General features: G+C 41.5%; 1 protein-coding gene across 1 annotated transcript in view; it reads left to right on the forward strand.

Moving 5' to 3' along the window:
• Positions 1 to 17,073, forward strand: part of WWC2 (WW and C2 domain containing 2) — a 152,029-nt gene that overhangs the window by 64,010 nt on the left and 70,946 nt on the right. The window contains exon 2 of the mRNA XM_057696956.1: positions 15,602 to 15,711. Within this exon, the coding sequence (XP_057552939.1) occupies positions 15,602 to 15,711 (110 nt within the window). The remainder of the gene's footprint in view (positions 1 to 15,601; positions 15,712 to 17,073) is intronic.

Consider the following 17,073-nt stretch of genomic DNA (forward strand, 5'->3'; position numbering starts at 1 on the left):
AATATTTATTTTTTGATGGTCTGTTGTATCTCTCTGAAGATGCTAATTAAAATTTTCTTCAGTTTCTCTAAACAAAACTGAAAATTTCTTCTACGCATTAAATTGCCTGTTTCATTGTTTTGGTGTGTTTGTTTTAGATTCTGCTTTTATTTTAGAGGTCTAGTGTTCTTAACTTCTGCATTAGAATAGCTAATACCCATCATTCTGGTTCTTCCACTCCTTCCAGGCACATGAGGGGATTAATTTCCCGGCCTCCGTGTGATGTGTTTTGGCTGTGGAATGTGAACAGTATGGATGTACACATATCCCGAGCCACAAGATTGATCAGTTGAGATCAATCAGTGTATCAGTCGATCAGTCGATTGGTCTAGTATCGTAATGGAGGTGCCAGTCACCTGAGATGCATGCTGGAATCCTGAGTCATACTGTGGAGGCCGGCTGTCTGGGGGAGTCATCCAGAACCACTCTGAACTTGGCTTGAGGGAGAAATTAGTGTTTGTTGTGTTCAGCCACTGAGACTTTGGTATTGTTTTTTATTACAGCATGACCTAAACCTGTCCTGACTGATACAGCTGTCAGTCATATTTAAGAATGAGGCATAAAAAGCTGTTTGGAAGCTCTGTATTGTGGGTGAGGGTTAGTCATGTAGTGATCTGGCCCACCCTTCCTGTTAGAGCACTCCCAGGTATTAATGTCGATAGATCTCTTCTCCTGGGCTTGTTACTTTTCCCAGGAAAAACTCTGTCAGTCCCTTGCTTAGCACATCTAAGCCCAGCTACCAGGGGTTCTGAAAGCTGAGTGGGGAAAGGGGGCCTTGGAGGCCCACTGGTAAGTGTGTGGACAGTCCGTTAATCCTCCTGTTTTTGGTTGAGTCTCTCTAGAGAGGAAACCTTCAATTTCACCCAGATTGGGCAGAGGCAGGCTGAGGGGCTGGCTGCTTCTTAACAGACTTCCGGCTAGTCCTCCACAGCCACACCCAACTGTCCGAAGTCCTCGATGCTGGAATTCCAGAGCCTTTCAGGGGTTTGCAGCATGAATCAATCAGCTGCTGGGCTTTCTCTTGCTGGTTTAGGTTTCCTGTTTCTGGGGTCTGCTAATAACACAGTTACCACTCGGCTTTCCACCACCCCAAATTTTGTGGCTCTTGTCCTCTGACCTGTGCTTTGTTCTTCTGTGTTTATGATTTTTAAAAAATCCCTTTTCTTCAGTTTTCTAGATAGAATGTAGGCAAACACATGTATTGAATCTGTTGTGTTTACTGGAATTTCCTTAATGAGGGTTTTTTTTCCCTCCCAACTTTTCATTATGAAAAATTTGTAGATCTGACAAATAATTTATTGCCACACTTATTTTATCCTCTTCTCCCTCTCTCTTTAGATATATATGGATATTGTATTTATATTTACTGGTTTTTGCTGTAACATTGGAAGGTAAGTTACAGATATTATGACCTACCATCATTAAATAGTTCAGCAAGCATCTTCCAAGGAAAAAATATTCTCTTACACACCATAATACCAATTATTACAATTATGGAAAACTTTAAAAAATCCTGTCATATCATCTAACATCTATCATCCAACATCTAGTATAACATCTAATATATTTAAATTACCCAGTTGTTCCAAGAATTCTTTTATCCTTTTTTTAAGTTAAAAATTGGGATCCAAATGAGATAAACATGCTATACAATTGGTTGTTACTTCTCTCTATCTTATTTTTTTGGCCGCACCTCACGGCTTTCAGGATTTTAGTTCCCCGACCAGGGATCAAACCTGGGCCCCAGCAGTGAAATCGCCTAGTCTTAAGCACTGGATGCTGTTATTTCTCTTTTGGACTAGAACAATTCCTCAAAGGTTTTTTTTTTTTTTTTAATGTTTCATCTAATTTTATTTAAAAATGGCCTAGTTATTCAATTCAATGAACTCCCACTAATTTAATTTAGTACCATTTAAAATTTTCAAGTTGTTGAATATCTGGACAAAGTTTTTGATGTTTGTCTTTTTACTTTTAATTAGTCTTGAACAGTACCAGCACCTGCAGAGCTGGATTAATAACTACAGATGAGGCCCTGTTAAGGAGATGTTAGTGACAGGATATGGGAATAGGATGAACTTTATTTTATAAAGTAACTTTAATAGTTTGTGTTTCTAACTCAGGTGCTACTAATCAAAAGCTTAACCAAGCAATGCTGTGCACCTTCAGTGCAGCTGCGATAATGAAGCCGTATTTGTCTTTGCTGTGATGAACTATGTTTAGCGCCTTCCCAGCTCCCCCCACCCCAGCAGCCCGCACGCTTTGCCCGCGCTCAGCCTCATGACTTTTGTTTGCTTCGCATTGAGTTTGAGTCTGAGCTCAAAGGGCATTTCTGTTTATGACCAATGGCTGAGCTCCGAAGTTAGTGTAGTTATCAGACATTCCTGACATTCCATGCGTCTAATGTTCAGTGCTTGGCGGATCTGGTGCCGCGCCAGAGGAAAACAGGCTGGCGGGCACAAGGAAACACCACCAAAGGAAGTCTTCCTATAAGTTATACAAATCCGATCATGTGTTTAACTGGCAAAGCAAATGCTGGGGATGGAATTGATTTGTAGCATGTTAGCGCCATTCCTTGGGCTGCATAAGAACATTTCTTAGTTTTCTGATACTTGATTCTCAGAATTCCAATCCTGTAGCTTTAAAAAAAAAAAAATCTGTGATTCTTTTGGTTTATGTTAGTTGTACTCAGAGCCAGAATGAGGTGCTTTTCAATGCAAAAGCCTCGTTATCCTGAGAGGGATTTAGAGTGTGGTTGCCGGGGGTCCATCAGTGCAGATGCAGTGGTCGGCAGAAAGGACAGTCGTTGAGCACATGTTGGATGAGTACCAGCCATTGTTCTAAGCACTGAGGACTCCAGCGGTGGACAAGGCGGGTCGTAGGGAGGCAGGAAGAAAGATAAATCAGTCTTGAGACAACATGGATGTACCACAGAAACATGCTAAGTGAAGCCAGACACAAGAAAGCACAGATTTCCATGCTTCCATTTGTATGAAATTCCAAAAAAGGTAAATCTATAGAGACAGAAAGTAGCTTAGTGGTTGCCTGGAGCAGGGGGTAGGGATGGGGCAGGGGGAGACTGCCCAAGAAACAGGCACAAGGGACCTTTCTGGGGTAGGCAGAATGTGCTACACTTAGATTGTGTGGTGGTTTTAACTCTCTCAATTTACTAAAAATTTCTGATTTGTACACCTACAATGGGCAAATTTTCTGGTATATAAATTAAACTTCAGTAATGCTATGAAAAAAAAAAAAAGCTAGGCTTGGGATTATTAAATTCCAGCCTGACATGTAGCTGCCTCCTGTGGGCAGCGTGATCGGGGCCCCAAGGTGGGTAGTTAGCATGGACTTAGCGTGTGGGAAGGCGAGAGCCTGCGTCCACACGCACCCTGTGCCAGCTGGCCTTCCTGGCTTCTGAAGGTTACTTCCCTCGTAACGAAGGTGGAGCCAGACAGAGAAGTGGGTGCTTTGGTTCAGGGAGTCCAGCCCTGTGTTGGTACGAGGACGACTTTGTGTTCCCCTGCACTCCACCCACGGTCACAAAGACTAGCCCCACTGGCATTAATCCACGGCACCACAGGGAGGCACAGGCCAAGTGCGTTTGTCTCCAGAGCAAACGCTGAGCTACCACTGGGGAAGCGATTTGTGCTGCCAGGCAGCTCCCACCTAGAGGGCAGGCACTGGTTGTCTGGAGAAGCACCTGGGGGACCAGAGCCGTGCTTCACGCTGCTCATGTGTCCCAGCGCATGGAGGAGGCTTTCAGTAAATGTTGGATGACCTGGTGGACCCATGAATGAAATGTTTCTTTGTTGGTAGTTTTATTATTACTTCCTAGTGGCAGGAATGAAAAGATTAGAGACTGAAGTGGGTTGTTGTTTTTTCCTCTTCCAGTTGACATCCATCTCCTCAGCATCCTTACTCTTACCTCCTTTTGTCTCATCAAATGTAGGCACATCCTGAGGCCTTGCCTGGCTCATTAGTCTCACCCTTTATCTGATCTCTGCATGGAAATTTTAGTCCACATTTTAGCTGCATGTCCCTGGGGCACCTCACACACAGTGCACTTTTAAGTGAATGGATTGTTCCTGATCACTTTGCTTACCCATGCTGATACCACTACACTCCTTTGAAACTGCCAAACCACAGCATCGTAGACTTTCTCATTCCTGCTTTCACATTTAGTGAGTGCACTGCTTCAGTAACACCCCCAACTTTTCATTATCCAGCTTCTGCTTTCAAATATCCAGTGCCTGGGAGGTCTGCTGTCACCAGCAGCCTTTTCTCCTCGGCAGCAGCCTCGAATCCGGTTATTTCCTTTGCCGCAGCCCTCTGCGCCACCGTGGTCACTTTTCCCCTTGTCATTGCAGATGCTTGCTCTCTGATGGTGAGAGGGAAGATTGTCTGTTTCAGCCTTTCTGCAGCCCAGCAGCTCTCACAGGCATGAGAATCATACAGAGCGCTTGACCTTAGCCCCCCAGTTTCTGATTTAGTAGTTTCAGAGAGGAACTTGATAATTTGCATTTCTACCCAGTTACCAGGTGGTGCTGATGCTGCTGGTTCAGGGACCACACTCTGAGAACCACTGCTTTAGTCTACTCAGTGTGTCGCTCTCAGGTTCACTTGCCTAAATTAAAATTTGTCGCAGGTCTGCTGCTCCTTGCTGAGGTGTCTTACGTTGACCTGGAACCATATTTCCCAAGGTAGATGCAGTGGAATAGGAACATCTCATTAAGTGAGTGTTAGTGGTTTTTTTTTTTCCTAAAGGTATTTTTTTAAAAAAATACTTAATTATTTATTTATTTGGTTGCGCCAAGTCTTCATTGCGTCACGCATGTCGGATCTAGTTCCCTGACCAGGGATCAAACCCGGGCCCCAGCATTGGGAGCACCGAGTCTTATCCACTGTGCCACCAGGGAAGTCCTCCACCCCCACCCCACCTCTGCCTCCCCCCCCTGCCTTTTTTTTTTCTATTTTACTTTTCAAGTCTTCTGATTAGATCAAGGAGAAAGTCTGTTTGGTGCTAATATGTCTTTAGCACCTTTCTGACACTTAATTGCCTTTTTAACAAAGTGAGAAAGCCATCGGATCAAAACCCGCAGCAATGCGCTGACTTTTTATAGTGTGATTTTGTTCTCATTGTATTTATTTTCAATGGCAAGTGTTAAGGGACTACAGTTTGAAACACTGGGTTAAGCAGTGGAATCCAGAAGTCCTAAAGAATTCCTGTATATCTTTCTTCTTGTGGGTTTCATACTTCAGTTAGTTTCATGCATTACGTATAATTCTTTTGATTTATCTGGAATTAATTTTGTTGTAACAAAGAGATAGGATCTAGCTCTTATCCCCTAACTGGCTATCCAGTTAGCCCGACACTTTTAAGTAATCAGTCTTGTACTCATCATAAAGTTTATGGATAAGGAATATCCTTAGAAAAAGATATTTGTGACTTGACAAAGGATTAATAGCAGAATATGTTAAAAGTTGCTACAAATCATTAAGAAGGACAAGCAATACAATTTTAAAAAGGACAGTTCACAAAAGAAGCAAATAAACATACAGTTCACGAAAGAACCTTACTAGCAATTATTAGGTTGCTCCCCCCCTCCAGTGATCATATTGAGGGGTGGTGGGATGTGGGTAAATGAGCCCCCTCCCTTGTGGCTGAGAGTGCAAATTGGTAAAGCCCACGTGGAGAAGACTATCAGAATGTAGAAACTTCAACGCTAATATGTCTTTAACATCTCTTTAATGCGCGTTGAGATTCTGAAATTTTAAAAGGGTGTATGTTCTTTGACTCGTCGCCAGGAATTTATTCTAAAAAATATTACACAGCTGAAAATATTTACAATCAAGTTCTTTGAAGCCTTAGTTTCTCTTGAAGGAAGTTGAAACTAGTGTCTGTTAATTGATGAATAGTTAAATAATGCACTGTAATCCACTCAGATAGTAAACGATCGAGGTAAACCTATACATATGCTCATTGAAAGATTTCTTACTTGTATCACAAACTGAACAGAGTCATAGAAAATGCACATAGTATGAGCCTGTTTGCATGTATTGTGAAAGTATATGAATTTATAGATGGACTATAAGATACCCAAATTTTGTAGTATGTGTCATTCTACAGGTAAACAAAGAAGGGACTTTAATAATAGCTTATCCTAGTTTATGTATTCTCCATAATGAGAATGTATTACTTGCGTTTTTTAAGGTAGGACCCAAAACTATAGTATATGTATAGTATATTTAGCTTAATACCAATCTCGTAAAAATGTGCATAATATTTTATGTGTATCAGTGTACGTATGTGTATGTTTATGTAAGAAATATTGCCTGGAGTGAAACACATTGTTAACTGGGGTTCTCCTATGTAATAAGGTCATAAGGATTAAAAAACATCTTCCCAGCTCCTTAAGTTTTGATAAAAGTGATATAGGTTCATTTAAATCACTTAATTGATCTCTGTCAGAGAGAGGTTGCATCTCACAAGGTTCTGTCCACGCAGAGGGGTGGGTGGGCGTGTGTAGCTCTTTGTGTTGTGACTGGAGCACATTCTCCAGAGTGAATGTCATGCCTCTTCCTGTCCTGGTCCTGGAACAGTTGTTATCTGTGATGAAATCCGTTACGGTTGCGTGTTGTTTGAACTCTAGGTAGGAGGACAGGACAGTCTCGGGGTGGGGTGGGGTGGGGGGGTGTTGGTTTGTTTGTTGGTTTGTTTGGAGAGTCGTCTCTGAAGCCCTCCTCCTCTTGCAGACATTCCTGCCTTCTTTGCCAACATATCCACTTAAATTCTCAAACTAGTTTCCAAAACCAAATAATCCAACAAGTAAACATTTCTGGGCACTTAGGAGAGAAAAGAGGTTCAGGTTAAAGTGTTTGCTGACCTCTCCGTTTTCTTCTGTAGGGTAAGATACAATTTTTTAAAAATAACTTGCTGAATTATTGAAACACCTGAAATAAATCCTTTTACCACTTTGTAGCTAAGAATCTGTTTCCTGTTTAGCTATTCATTTATGGTACATAATGTGATTATAGTAAACTAAAATAAATTATAGGACCAGATACTTTGATGCAGTTTTTTTTTTTGAACCTTTTTTTCCCCTCCTATCCTGCCTGTCCCATGGTCAGGAAACATGTTGGTCAACTATCACCTTAATATCAACCTTCATATTGTTCTCTTAGTAAATGCCTTTACCATATTATCTGTGTAAATTGAACATTTTTTTAAAAAAGTGACAATTCTTCCATGATGTCTTTGTTTTCATTTCTGTCTTCCTTTCTAATCTGCACCCACTCAGTCAACACTGATTCTGTGCCGACTGTGTACGAGGAAGACATTGGGCTAGAGATGCAGAGAAGGGTGCGGAAGCCATGCCTTTGAGAAGCCCATAGCCTGATGGGAGAGACAAGGGTTCAGTGAGCTGCCTTAGGCAGATCCTGAGTCTTGGGGGTGGCCAAGTGGGATGGGATTCAGGGAACACTGTGTAAGAGTAGCATCCCTAGGTTACATGGAACTAACATTTTAATGGGTTTTTAATACTACCAAAGTGTTTCTTGAAAGGATGTATCAAGTTACAGAATCACCAGCAATAAATGAAAGTAACTGATTGCCCACATCCTCACCAGAACTGAATTTCATCCTTAGGTCAAAGCAAAACAAAACAAAAACTTGATATCTCCTAATAGATTTAAAATTAAGTCTCACTATTATTTTATTTGGCATTTCTTTTTATTATTCGTGAAGTTGAACATTTTCCCATATTTTTATTATTTCACTTACTCCGAATATTCACTTGGAGTCTTGACATTGCTGTGACTTGTTACTAATTTTTTTAAGACAGTTTATTGAGATGAAATTCACGTAACACAAAATTAACCACTTTGAACAGTTCGGTGGCATGTATACATTCACAATGGTGTTCAAGCACCACCTCTATCTAGTTCCAAAACATTTCCATCACTCCAGGACCCGCTGAGCACTTTCTCTCTATTTGCCCCTCTCCCTAGCTTCTGGCAACCATCGACCTACTTTCCATCTGCATGGATTTATCTGTACTGGATATTTTATATACATGGAATTATGTGACCTTTGTTCTGGCTTCCTTCACTTAATATAATGTTTGGAGATTTCATCCACATTGTAGCATGTATAGGTACTTCATTCCTTTTTATGGCGGAATAATACTATACCACACTTTGTTTATCCATTCATCCACTGATGGGAGTCTGAGTTCTTTCCACCTTTAGACTATTGTGAATGGTGCTACGATGACCATGCCGTACACGTAATTGTTTGGGTACCCATTTTCAATTCTTTTATTTACCTCAGAGTGGGATTGCGGGGTTATGCAGTGATTCTGTGTTTAACTCTTTGAGGAACTGCCAGACTTTCTGTAGAGGCTGAACCATTTTACATTCCTATCAGCAGTGTGCAATATTCGCGCTTTTCTGCATCCTCATCAACATTTGTTTCTGTTTTTTAAATTATAGCCATCCTAGAGAGTACCTCATTGTGATTTCGATTTGCATTTCCCTGATGACTAATGATGTTGAATACTTCTTACTGTGTATTTCATATGCAAGAAAATGAAAAAAAAAAACCCTTGCTTTTTAAGAACTTATTTTAAAATTATTTAAATATTCCTCAAGGAAAAAAAAGTTTACTTAAAGTTAAAAGGAGTGACCCAAATCTGAGAATTATTAAGCCATTAATTTCGTCTAAACATTTCATAGTGTTCATAATAGAGATGTTTCTGAAGCATAGGCTTTTGCCTCCAGGTTCCTTTTCAAATTGAGTTTGTTTCCCTTTTCTCCATCGCCTGGGTGTATTAGGCTATAATTTGTGCCCTTTAACCCGTGGTTCTCAAAGTGTGGTCCAGGGGCCAGCAGCATTAGCATCATTGGGGAACTTGTTGGAAATGCAGATACTAGCAGATCGGGCCCCATCCCTGATCTGCTGAGTCAGAAGCTCTGGGAGTAGGCCCAGTAATCTGTTTTAACAAGCTTTTCAGATGAGTGGGATGTGCTTAGGTCTGAGAACCACTGCTCTAACTCAGCATTTCTGGGCCAGTCTTGTATTAAAGAGCCCTCGTGGGAGATGGAACCCACAATTTTGGCCTTGTTAGCACCAACTTTTTTTTTTAACTAAAGTAGGCAGACAATATAAACGATTAAGTCGAATCATATTATAACCTTCTGTTTAAGAATTACATGTATAAATCATGTAGATTTACCTAGAAATTGCTATTTGGTCTACAAATCATGTGAAGAGAGAAGTATTTTTTAAAAGCTACTTTTGATCTTTGGTCAAATCTGTCAAGAATTTAAGAGTTGCATGTTCTTGGTGTGTATTTTTCCTTTTGTCTGTGATAGGGTTTTATTTTTCACTTCTTTGGAGCCTCTTCTGTGAAGTTTCTGGTGCAAAGGGTCTCGGTGGTGCGCGCACAGCCGTAAACACGCTCAGGCCGCAGCAGCGCTCTGTCCCTCATCAGCAGGGTCGTCTTAAAGTCCAGGCCCCCTCCCACCTCCTCCCTCCAGAACTTTTTAAAGGGACTCCTTTCTTGCCATTTCTTCTAGAAATTGGTGGCTACTCAGTCTAGTAGCTTATCCATAGTTAAGTCCATGCCCGGGATGGCCACATGGTGCACAGGATGGACACTTAACGGCTGAAAACCACAGACTTTGACTAGAGAGAGAGGTGTGTGCGGCACAGTCACAGGCTTGTTTGATTCCTAGTAAGTTGTTCTGTTTTCCTGTACAGGGTATTCAAACGGCAATAATGATTGTATCTACTTTGCGCAGTTTTATGGGGATTTAACTCACATACTTATAGATATTAAAGCATGTGTGGTACATGGGAAGCACTCAGTGAATGTTTTATATTATTAGTATAATTACTTTATGTAAAAATTGACCTTTTTAACATAGAATATTGTAAGTATTGACATTTTTGCAAGTAATATATCTGGGTCCCCAAGCAACAACACAAGCCGTGTGCACTTTCAAAGGTGAGTTACTCACAAATGTTGCCTTTCAGGAGTCTGTTCATGAAGGAGTTAGAGAACTGGGTTAGGTGACATGAGGGAGATTTTGACAGGGCCTCCTAAAGTCCTCCGGATCTGAAGCCTCTAGGTCAGAGCCAGGAGATCTGAGGGCAGGCTTTTTGAAGGGTAGGGGGATTGAGTCCTGTATATTTGTAGGCTGAGGGCGAAGAAAGTCACTGTGTGAGAGGAGACTATCACTTGATAATAATGGATGGACTGAGATTGCAGAGCAGGGTGAAGCGAATGGGACCAAGGGCGGAGATGAGCAGGCTTTTGAGTGGAGGAGAGAGAGGAGAAATGGTGAGGGGATGGGGCGTCTGGGTTCTAGGCGAGCGGACTTGGGAAACCAGATGGTTGTGTTTAAATATTTGAAAGCCCGTCACGTGGAAGAGGGATTAAGCTGATGCTCTTTGGCACCAAGGATGAAACAAGCCCCAGTCAGTATAAGCTGTAGGAAGACCAGATCCAGAGCCCACGTAGAGGAGACCTGTCTGAGAGCAAGCAGGTCAAAGAGAACATGATGGACTCCATCTAAAGAAATGAGCCCAGTTAGACGACACTCCCCAGCTAGTACCTTGGATGAGCCATTCGGACCCTGGGCAGCAGTTTCCTTCCTCCCTGACCCACTGCCCCAGGACCGGGCCTGTCCATCTGGCAGTTCCCTCCTGTCTCATATGACCGTTGGAGAAGAATTTAAGCTGACGTCCCCAAAGACCCAAAACTAACTGCGTTACCGTCCTCTGAAAAGGTTTGTATTCTTAAAAGCCGGTTTCTTCTTGCTGCCTCTGTTCACTCATCCCTGGCGTTCCCTGCGTTTTGTCCCTTGTGTGGCTGGTTTGCCTGATTGGAATAGTGATCAATACAGGGAGAACTAATCAGCATCATTATAAATTAAAATTCTCTCAGAACTATGGAGAGATTTCTGGTATTTTACCCTCCCTGTAAAATTCACACTGTGAACCTCATCCTGAACTCCTTCCCTGTTGTCTTGGAGCAGTTCAGGCGGGTTTGTGTGGGCCGATTCTGCAGCGACCAACGACAGTCCATGATGCGACCTCTGCCTTGAGTTTTAGTTCAGTGACAGCAGCAGCAGATGCTGCGAAGTAAAAATAACTCTTCAGACCTTTAACATTCATGCTAAACTGTACATTTGGGAGGCTGGGACCGTAGCAAGAGTTTTATTAACCTGAAAATGGTTTCCTCTGTCAAGTGCCGTTTCATTTAGTGCAATTAGCACAAACTCAGTCGCAATAGGCACAAAGTCAGTGTTTCTGGGTGTGTGTTTGCACACACAACAGTATTCACCATCGTGTAATTGGAAAGAGTAAGTACATCTGTGAGTGGCATCTCCTGTTAGAGGACAGGGATCCATGCCTGACAGTAAACACTGAATGACAGGTTGTATAAAGCACAAGAGAGTGCCCACAAGGAGAGGAGATGCCAGGCAAAGTTCAGATTTTGTATGTAAACTGTGGCAAAGTGCTGCAGTAAATTGCCATTTTCTTCACATTAGTCACGGTGCAAAGGAAGACTGTCTTTTAAGCAAAGAGTAATCTCTGGAATTTAGCCTAAAGACGCTCGGTAATGTCAGGCTTTCTGCAGGCTGTTGCTCCTCTGTGGGGAACCAACAAACTCCATCCATTTTTTACTTCCTTAACATCAAAGGCAGATCGACTACTTCATAGATTCCTTGTGCAAAACAAGAGGAAGAAATTTAGAAGCTAATCAACATTTCTGCGCACCGTATTTATTCTAAGCCATGTTTGTTTCTAATTTTGGAATACATCTGTTATTTCTTTTTGTTTCATGTTGCCTCTTAGTATATCGTAGTAATATATTTTCTTTAACAGGATAGCAGTATATTTGAGTGCTTCATTTTGTTTGTTTGGTACCTGAGAATGTTACTCTACTTATGTTTTATAATTTGGATAAGAATTAAAAATTTGACATTTATAAACATGTATTTAATGGTTTTACTTATTGATAGGGTGTGGAGAAAAGATTTGTATTTATCCAGATGCAGAAAATAATATTAAATTGATTTTTGCAGTAACACTGCAAGGAAGCTTTTAAGTTAAAATTCCAGCAATGGAAATGTCTGAATTTTTAACTAAGTTCACAACTACGTATATACTTATAGATGTAATTCTAGTGTTAGAACAGTGACAGTTAATAAAGTGCTTATTACCTGTTGAACAATAAATAGGAAAAGCTGGATTATTTCCAAGGATAATCCAGTTACCATAACTTGTAATCATAGTACATGTTCTGAAACTTTTGTGACTTCTGATCCTAAAAGTAATAAGTATATTCATATCATACTCATGCTTTAAACATGTTGCTTTGGTGCCAGGATGAAAACTTGTGTAATATCTCTCGTTTGTCATTTAAATGTACCATTTCCATGTCTGCTTATTCTTTGTTTCTTTAGGATGCATGTGCTTTTTAGACAGCAGAGATAGAGGAGTTTAGGGAAAGAGAATTCTCAAGCAGAATGGTACACACAGGGCTTTGTCTAATCTGGGGGTGAGTCTTACAGACAGAGTATGAAGACAAGGCCATTTCCCATGGTTGCGGATTTCTTGATATAATTGACATAGTATCTAATTCCTTTGTCAAAAGAAAACTCAGTTTTCCTGCGCAGTTTTTATGATGTAAGGTGGTATTTGAGCATAATTCTAAGAGCCAGTTTTTGGACTCAGATTAAATTCAAATCGACTCCAGGTCTGCAAAGTGAACATGGCGAGTTCCCATATTTGGATGCGTTGCTTAGCACGTCTGAGATTCATTTCCCTTGTCTGCTACATATGGAAGCTTTCCACTTGTCAGGCATTACACCATTTGGTTCTCATTTAAACTTCATGATCTCCCCCCGTCCCTACCTTTTTAAAAAATAATGGATTGGAAAACAAGGGCTTTTAAGGTTAATAACCTGCCCCACATTGTAAGATGGCAGAACAAGGATTTGAATCCAGATCCCTTTGATGACAAATTTCAAGTTCTTAATTTCTGAGCCAGATTCTCTAGAATTACCTGGAAAGCCTGATTAAGCATACATTGTCGGGCCCTAGAGTTTCTGATCCTGTAGGCATACACTACGCTAGAGGGCCCAAGGGTTTGCTTCTAACCAGTTCCAAGATGTGGATGCTGCTGGTCGTGAACACTAGACTTTGAGACACACTGCTCTACACTGTGCTGCCCGACTCGGTCCCTCTGGAGGGTGAGGGAATTCACGCGTCGGGCGTGGACTCATAATCACTAACATTTATCTGCTGCTTACCCATGTCCTAGACACTTTTCTGAGTTAATCTCTTTTTATGCTCCCATTAGTCTTAGCAGGTAGTGAAATTGCAGGGAGAAGATAAGGAGTATGATCGCCTCTTAAGAGGCAGAGAAGGAAACTGAGGTAGAGAGAACTGCCCAGTGCGGTGGTCTCACACGAGTGAGTGGCAGAGCCCGTGTTCCTGAAGGCCAGGGTCCCTGCAGCTGTCTCCGGGAGCGGATTTCATGTGTAGGGAAGGCTGAGAGAAAAGGTTCTTTCTTTCACCCCTTGGTGTTTTACGTCCTTGGAGGAGGGCTGTTGCAGGCCACACCTGGGAAGAATGGGTTTCCCTCCTTTTCATGTTTTTTTCCCAGAGTTGTGAAGGGTACGTGACACAGTTTGTTATTCTGATGAATGATGTGATTCTGGAATGACCTGTATTTCAGTTGCACTGTGACATCATTGAGACTCACTAGCATGGATCACAGGGATTTCAGGTATTTCATATGTAGGAACTGTGCTGGTGGTGCTGGGGCATTAAGGTAGCAGAGGTGTCACCTGAGGTCGGCCATCCTGCAGCAGGGCGGTCACCAGTCTATGTTGCTGGCTTGCCCGCAGCTGCTGTGACAGCCAGGGAAAATCCCAGAAGCGAAAATGAAGGAAGTGAGAGAGAAAACCAACCCGTAATTAACTCTGAAACCTGTACCCTGCTTAGATAACTAGTTTCTCCGTTAGTTTTAAGGCTTAAAGAGAAAGTATAAGGCAGTTTCCAAATATGAGATCACAATGATATACACATATTTTGTGCATTTGGTTCCATTAAATATTTTGTTGAGAGACTGTTAAGTAAAAGTATAAACATATAAGTATAAAAATAAGATCTATTTGTCCTCCTCTCAAGGAGAGCTCTCCTTACAATCAGGTTAATTTTTAGAAGAGCATCCAAATCTGAAGTTCCTGTCACCTGGTGTGTATCTTGTCTTAGAGGTACTGATACGATGATTCCCATGATGCTGGCTACTCAAATCCTGGGACAGACTTTTCTTCTCAATGGGGTGGCTGTTTAGCTGCAGAGCTCAAGCTACATTCCAGCCCCCCTGACCCTCCGTGTGGAGTTCTCCCTGATTTAAAGTGGCCTTACCATCATCAAAAAATCTAGAAATAATAAATGCTGGAGAGGGTGCGGAGAAAAGGGAACCCTTCTTCACTGTTGGTGGGAATGTAAATTGGTACAGCCACTATGGAAGACAGTATGGAGGTTCCTTAAAAAACTAAAAATGGAACTACCATATGACCCAGCAATCCCACTACTGGGTATATACGCTGAGAAAACCACAATCCAAAAAGAAACATGTACCACAATGTTCATTGCAGCACTGTTTATAATAGCCAGGATATGGAAGCAACCTAAATGCCCATCAACAGATGAATGGATAAAAAAGATGTGGCACATATATACAATGGAATATTACTCAGCCATATAAAGGAACGAAATTGAGTTATTTGTAGTGAGGTGGATGGACCTAGAGACTGTCATACAGGGCAAAGTAAGCCGGAAAGAGAAAAACAAATATCGTATGTTAACTCATATAGATGGAATCTAAAAAAATGGTACTGATGAACCAGTGACAGGGCAAGAATAAAGATGCAGATGTGGAGAACGGACTTGAGGACATGGGGTGGGGGGTGGGGGCGAAGGGGAAGCTGGGACGAAGTGAGAGGGTAGCATTGACATATATACACTACCAAGTGTAAAACATAGCTAGTGGGAAGTTGCTGCATAACATAGGGAGATCTCCCTTGATGATGGGTGATGACTTGGAGGGCTGGGATAGAGAGGGTGGAAGTAAGTCAGGGAGGGAGGGGATATGGGGATATATGTATAAATACAGCTGATTCACTTTGGTGTACCTCAAAAACTGGCACAAGGGTGTAAAACAATTATATTCCAATACAGAGCTTAAAAAAATAAAAAAATATGGCCTTATTTATTGTACAGATTTATCTCCCAGTCTTAAGCTATTAACTTTCAAAAGGGTATTATGACTTACTGCTACTTTTTTGGATATTCATGTCTGCATTTTAGCCTTGTTGTTTTTTTCTTTAAAGATTTCAAACACAGTAGTGCAAACTCTAAAAAACAATCAAGAACAAAAAGGAAGTGCAGCCTGGACTCTTAGCATGTGAATTGGGTGCTGGATTTTGACACATGCAGTTGGCTGGAAAGAATCATCTGTGCCTTTATTCTGGTTTGTTATAGGTTAACAAAGCCCTTGTCGTTTGCTGACTGTGTTGGTGATGAGCTGCCGTGGGGATGGGAAGCCGGGTTTGACCCTCAGATTGGTGTCTACTACATCGATCACATAAACAGTAAGTTTTCCTTTTTTGGTAAAAGCAACCATATCAGAAAAATAATCCCCCCAAATCTAGAGTCATAAAAAAGTAAACATTTTACAAAGTGGATTTCTTTATTTAAATCCCCACTTTCCAGTGACTAATATTTAACTAAAATATACATTTTGGAAGTTGGGGCATGTATGTAGAGTTGGGCTTTGGGGCACAGCGGGAAAAGGGGGTCTGGTCTGTCTGTCTGTCTGCCTGCCTGGTAGGGGGTGAGTTTTCTTCAGCACACATCTAGGGCCTGTGCAGACCACAAGCCATCTGACTCCTCTTTCCATGGCCACTGGGCCTTCAGGGTGGGGTCTGCTTTCTTGTCCTCACCATGGAAGGAGGCGGGCATGGGTGCAGCCTGGTCTAATGGTGCAGCCACGTGTGTTCCAGTGGGGTTCAGGGAGGGGTTGACACTCACCATCTGGAAGATGCAGCTGTAGCTGTGGCGGAAAGACCCGAGCCTCATCTTGTTTCTGTTTCCCAATTTCTTTGTGGCTGGAATGGGGACACCTCTTGCTGTAATAGCTTTGAGATGGGTCACATCCCTGGCGTGGAAAGCCTAGGATAGAGGATCACGTGGCAGTGAACAACTTTTTGAAACACGACTTGAAGACGTATTTTTTTTATATTTGTTTATATTGTGTATGTATTTATATTTATATTTAGCTCTCTCTAATCACCCCTTTAAAAAACTTATTCAGGTGGTCAAATGTAATACTCACTGATATTCATTTTGCTTCTTTCACTTAAAAATATTTTATTTTTATAAGTTTTTAGGAATACATAATGAATTTATACTCCATTATCTTAATATTTTTAGATATATTGTTGCATTAAAATTTTATGTAATAAGTACCCATCAGTATCTTTAGGAAAATATCATTATAGAAAAGTGTTTTATTTGATGCTCATTTACGAGTGATGGCTTGCAGCTGCCCTTGTCTAGGTATATGATAAAGATTTTGAGAGGCACAAAAGCCCATATTTTATAGCAGTGATCTCTTAGATATCTAAGAATGTTAAATATGTAAAATACGTTCACATCACATATCCAATTTGTGAGGATATCCTTGCGCAGATTCCCTGTCAGTGTCTTTATTTACCTGTGCAAATACTCCTTTCCCAGCATGACTGGAAGGGTTTCCAGAACTGATTGGACTGCTCCACTCTGAAGTCTGCAGAGGCCGAAGGCCATGGGGCGGACGGCAGACTGGGCGAGAAGGCTGCGTGCCTCCAGGTTGACCTAGGGTGAGGCTTCAGTGAAAGTGAGTTGAGATGAAGGACTCACTTCCAGTAATTTACACTGAAAGGGGGTGCTTAGCCTGGAGGACCACCAAGCAC

Source organism: Hippopotamus amphibius, chromosome 10 (genome assembly GCF_030028045.1).
Source record: "Hippopotamus amphibius kiboko isolate mHipAmp2 chromosome 10, mHipAmp2.hap2, whole genome shotgun sequence".
Lineage (NCBI taxonomy): Eukaryota > Metazoa > Chordata > Mammalia > Artiodactyla > Hippopotamidae > Hippopotamus > Hippopotamus amphibius.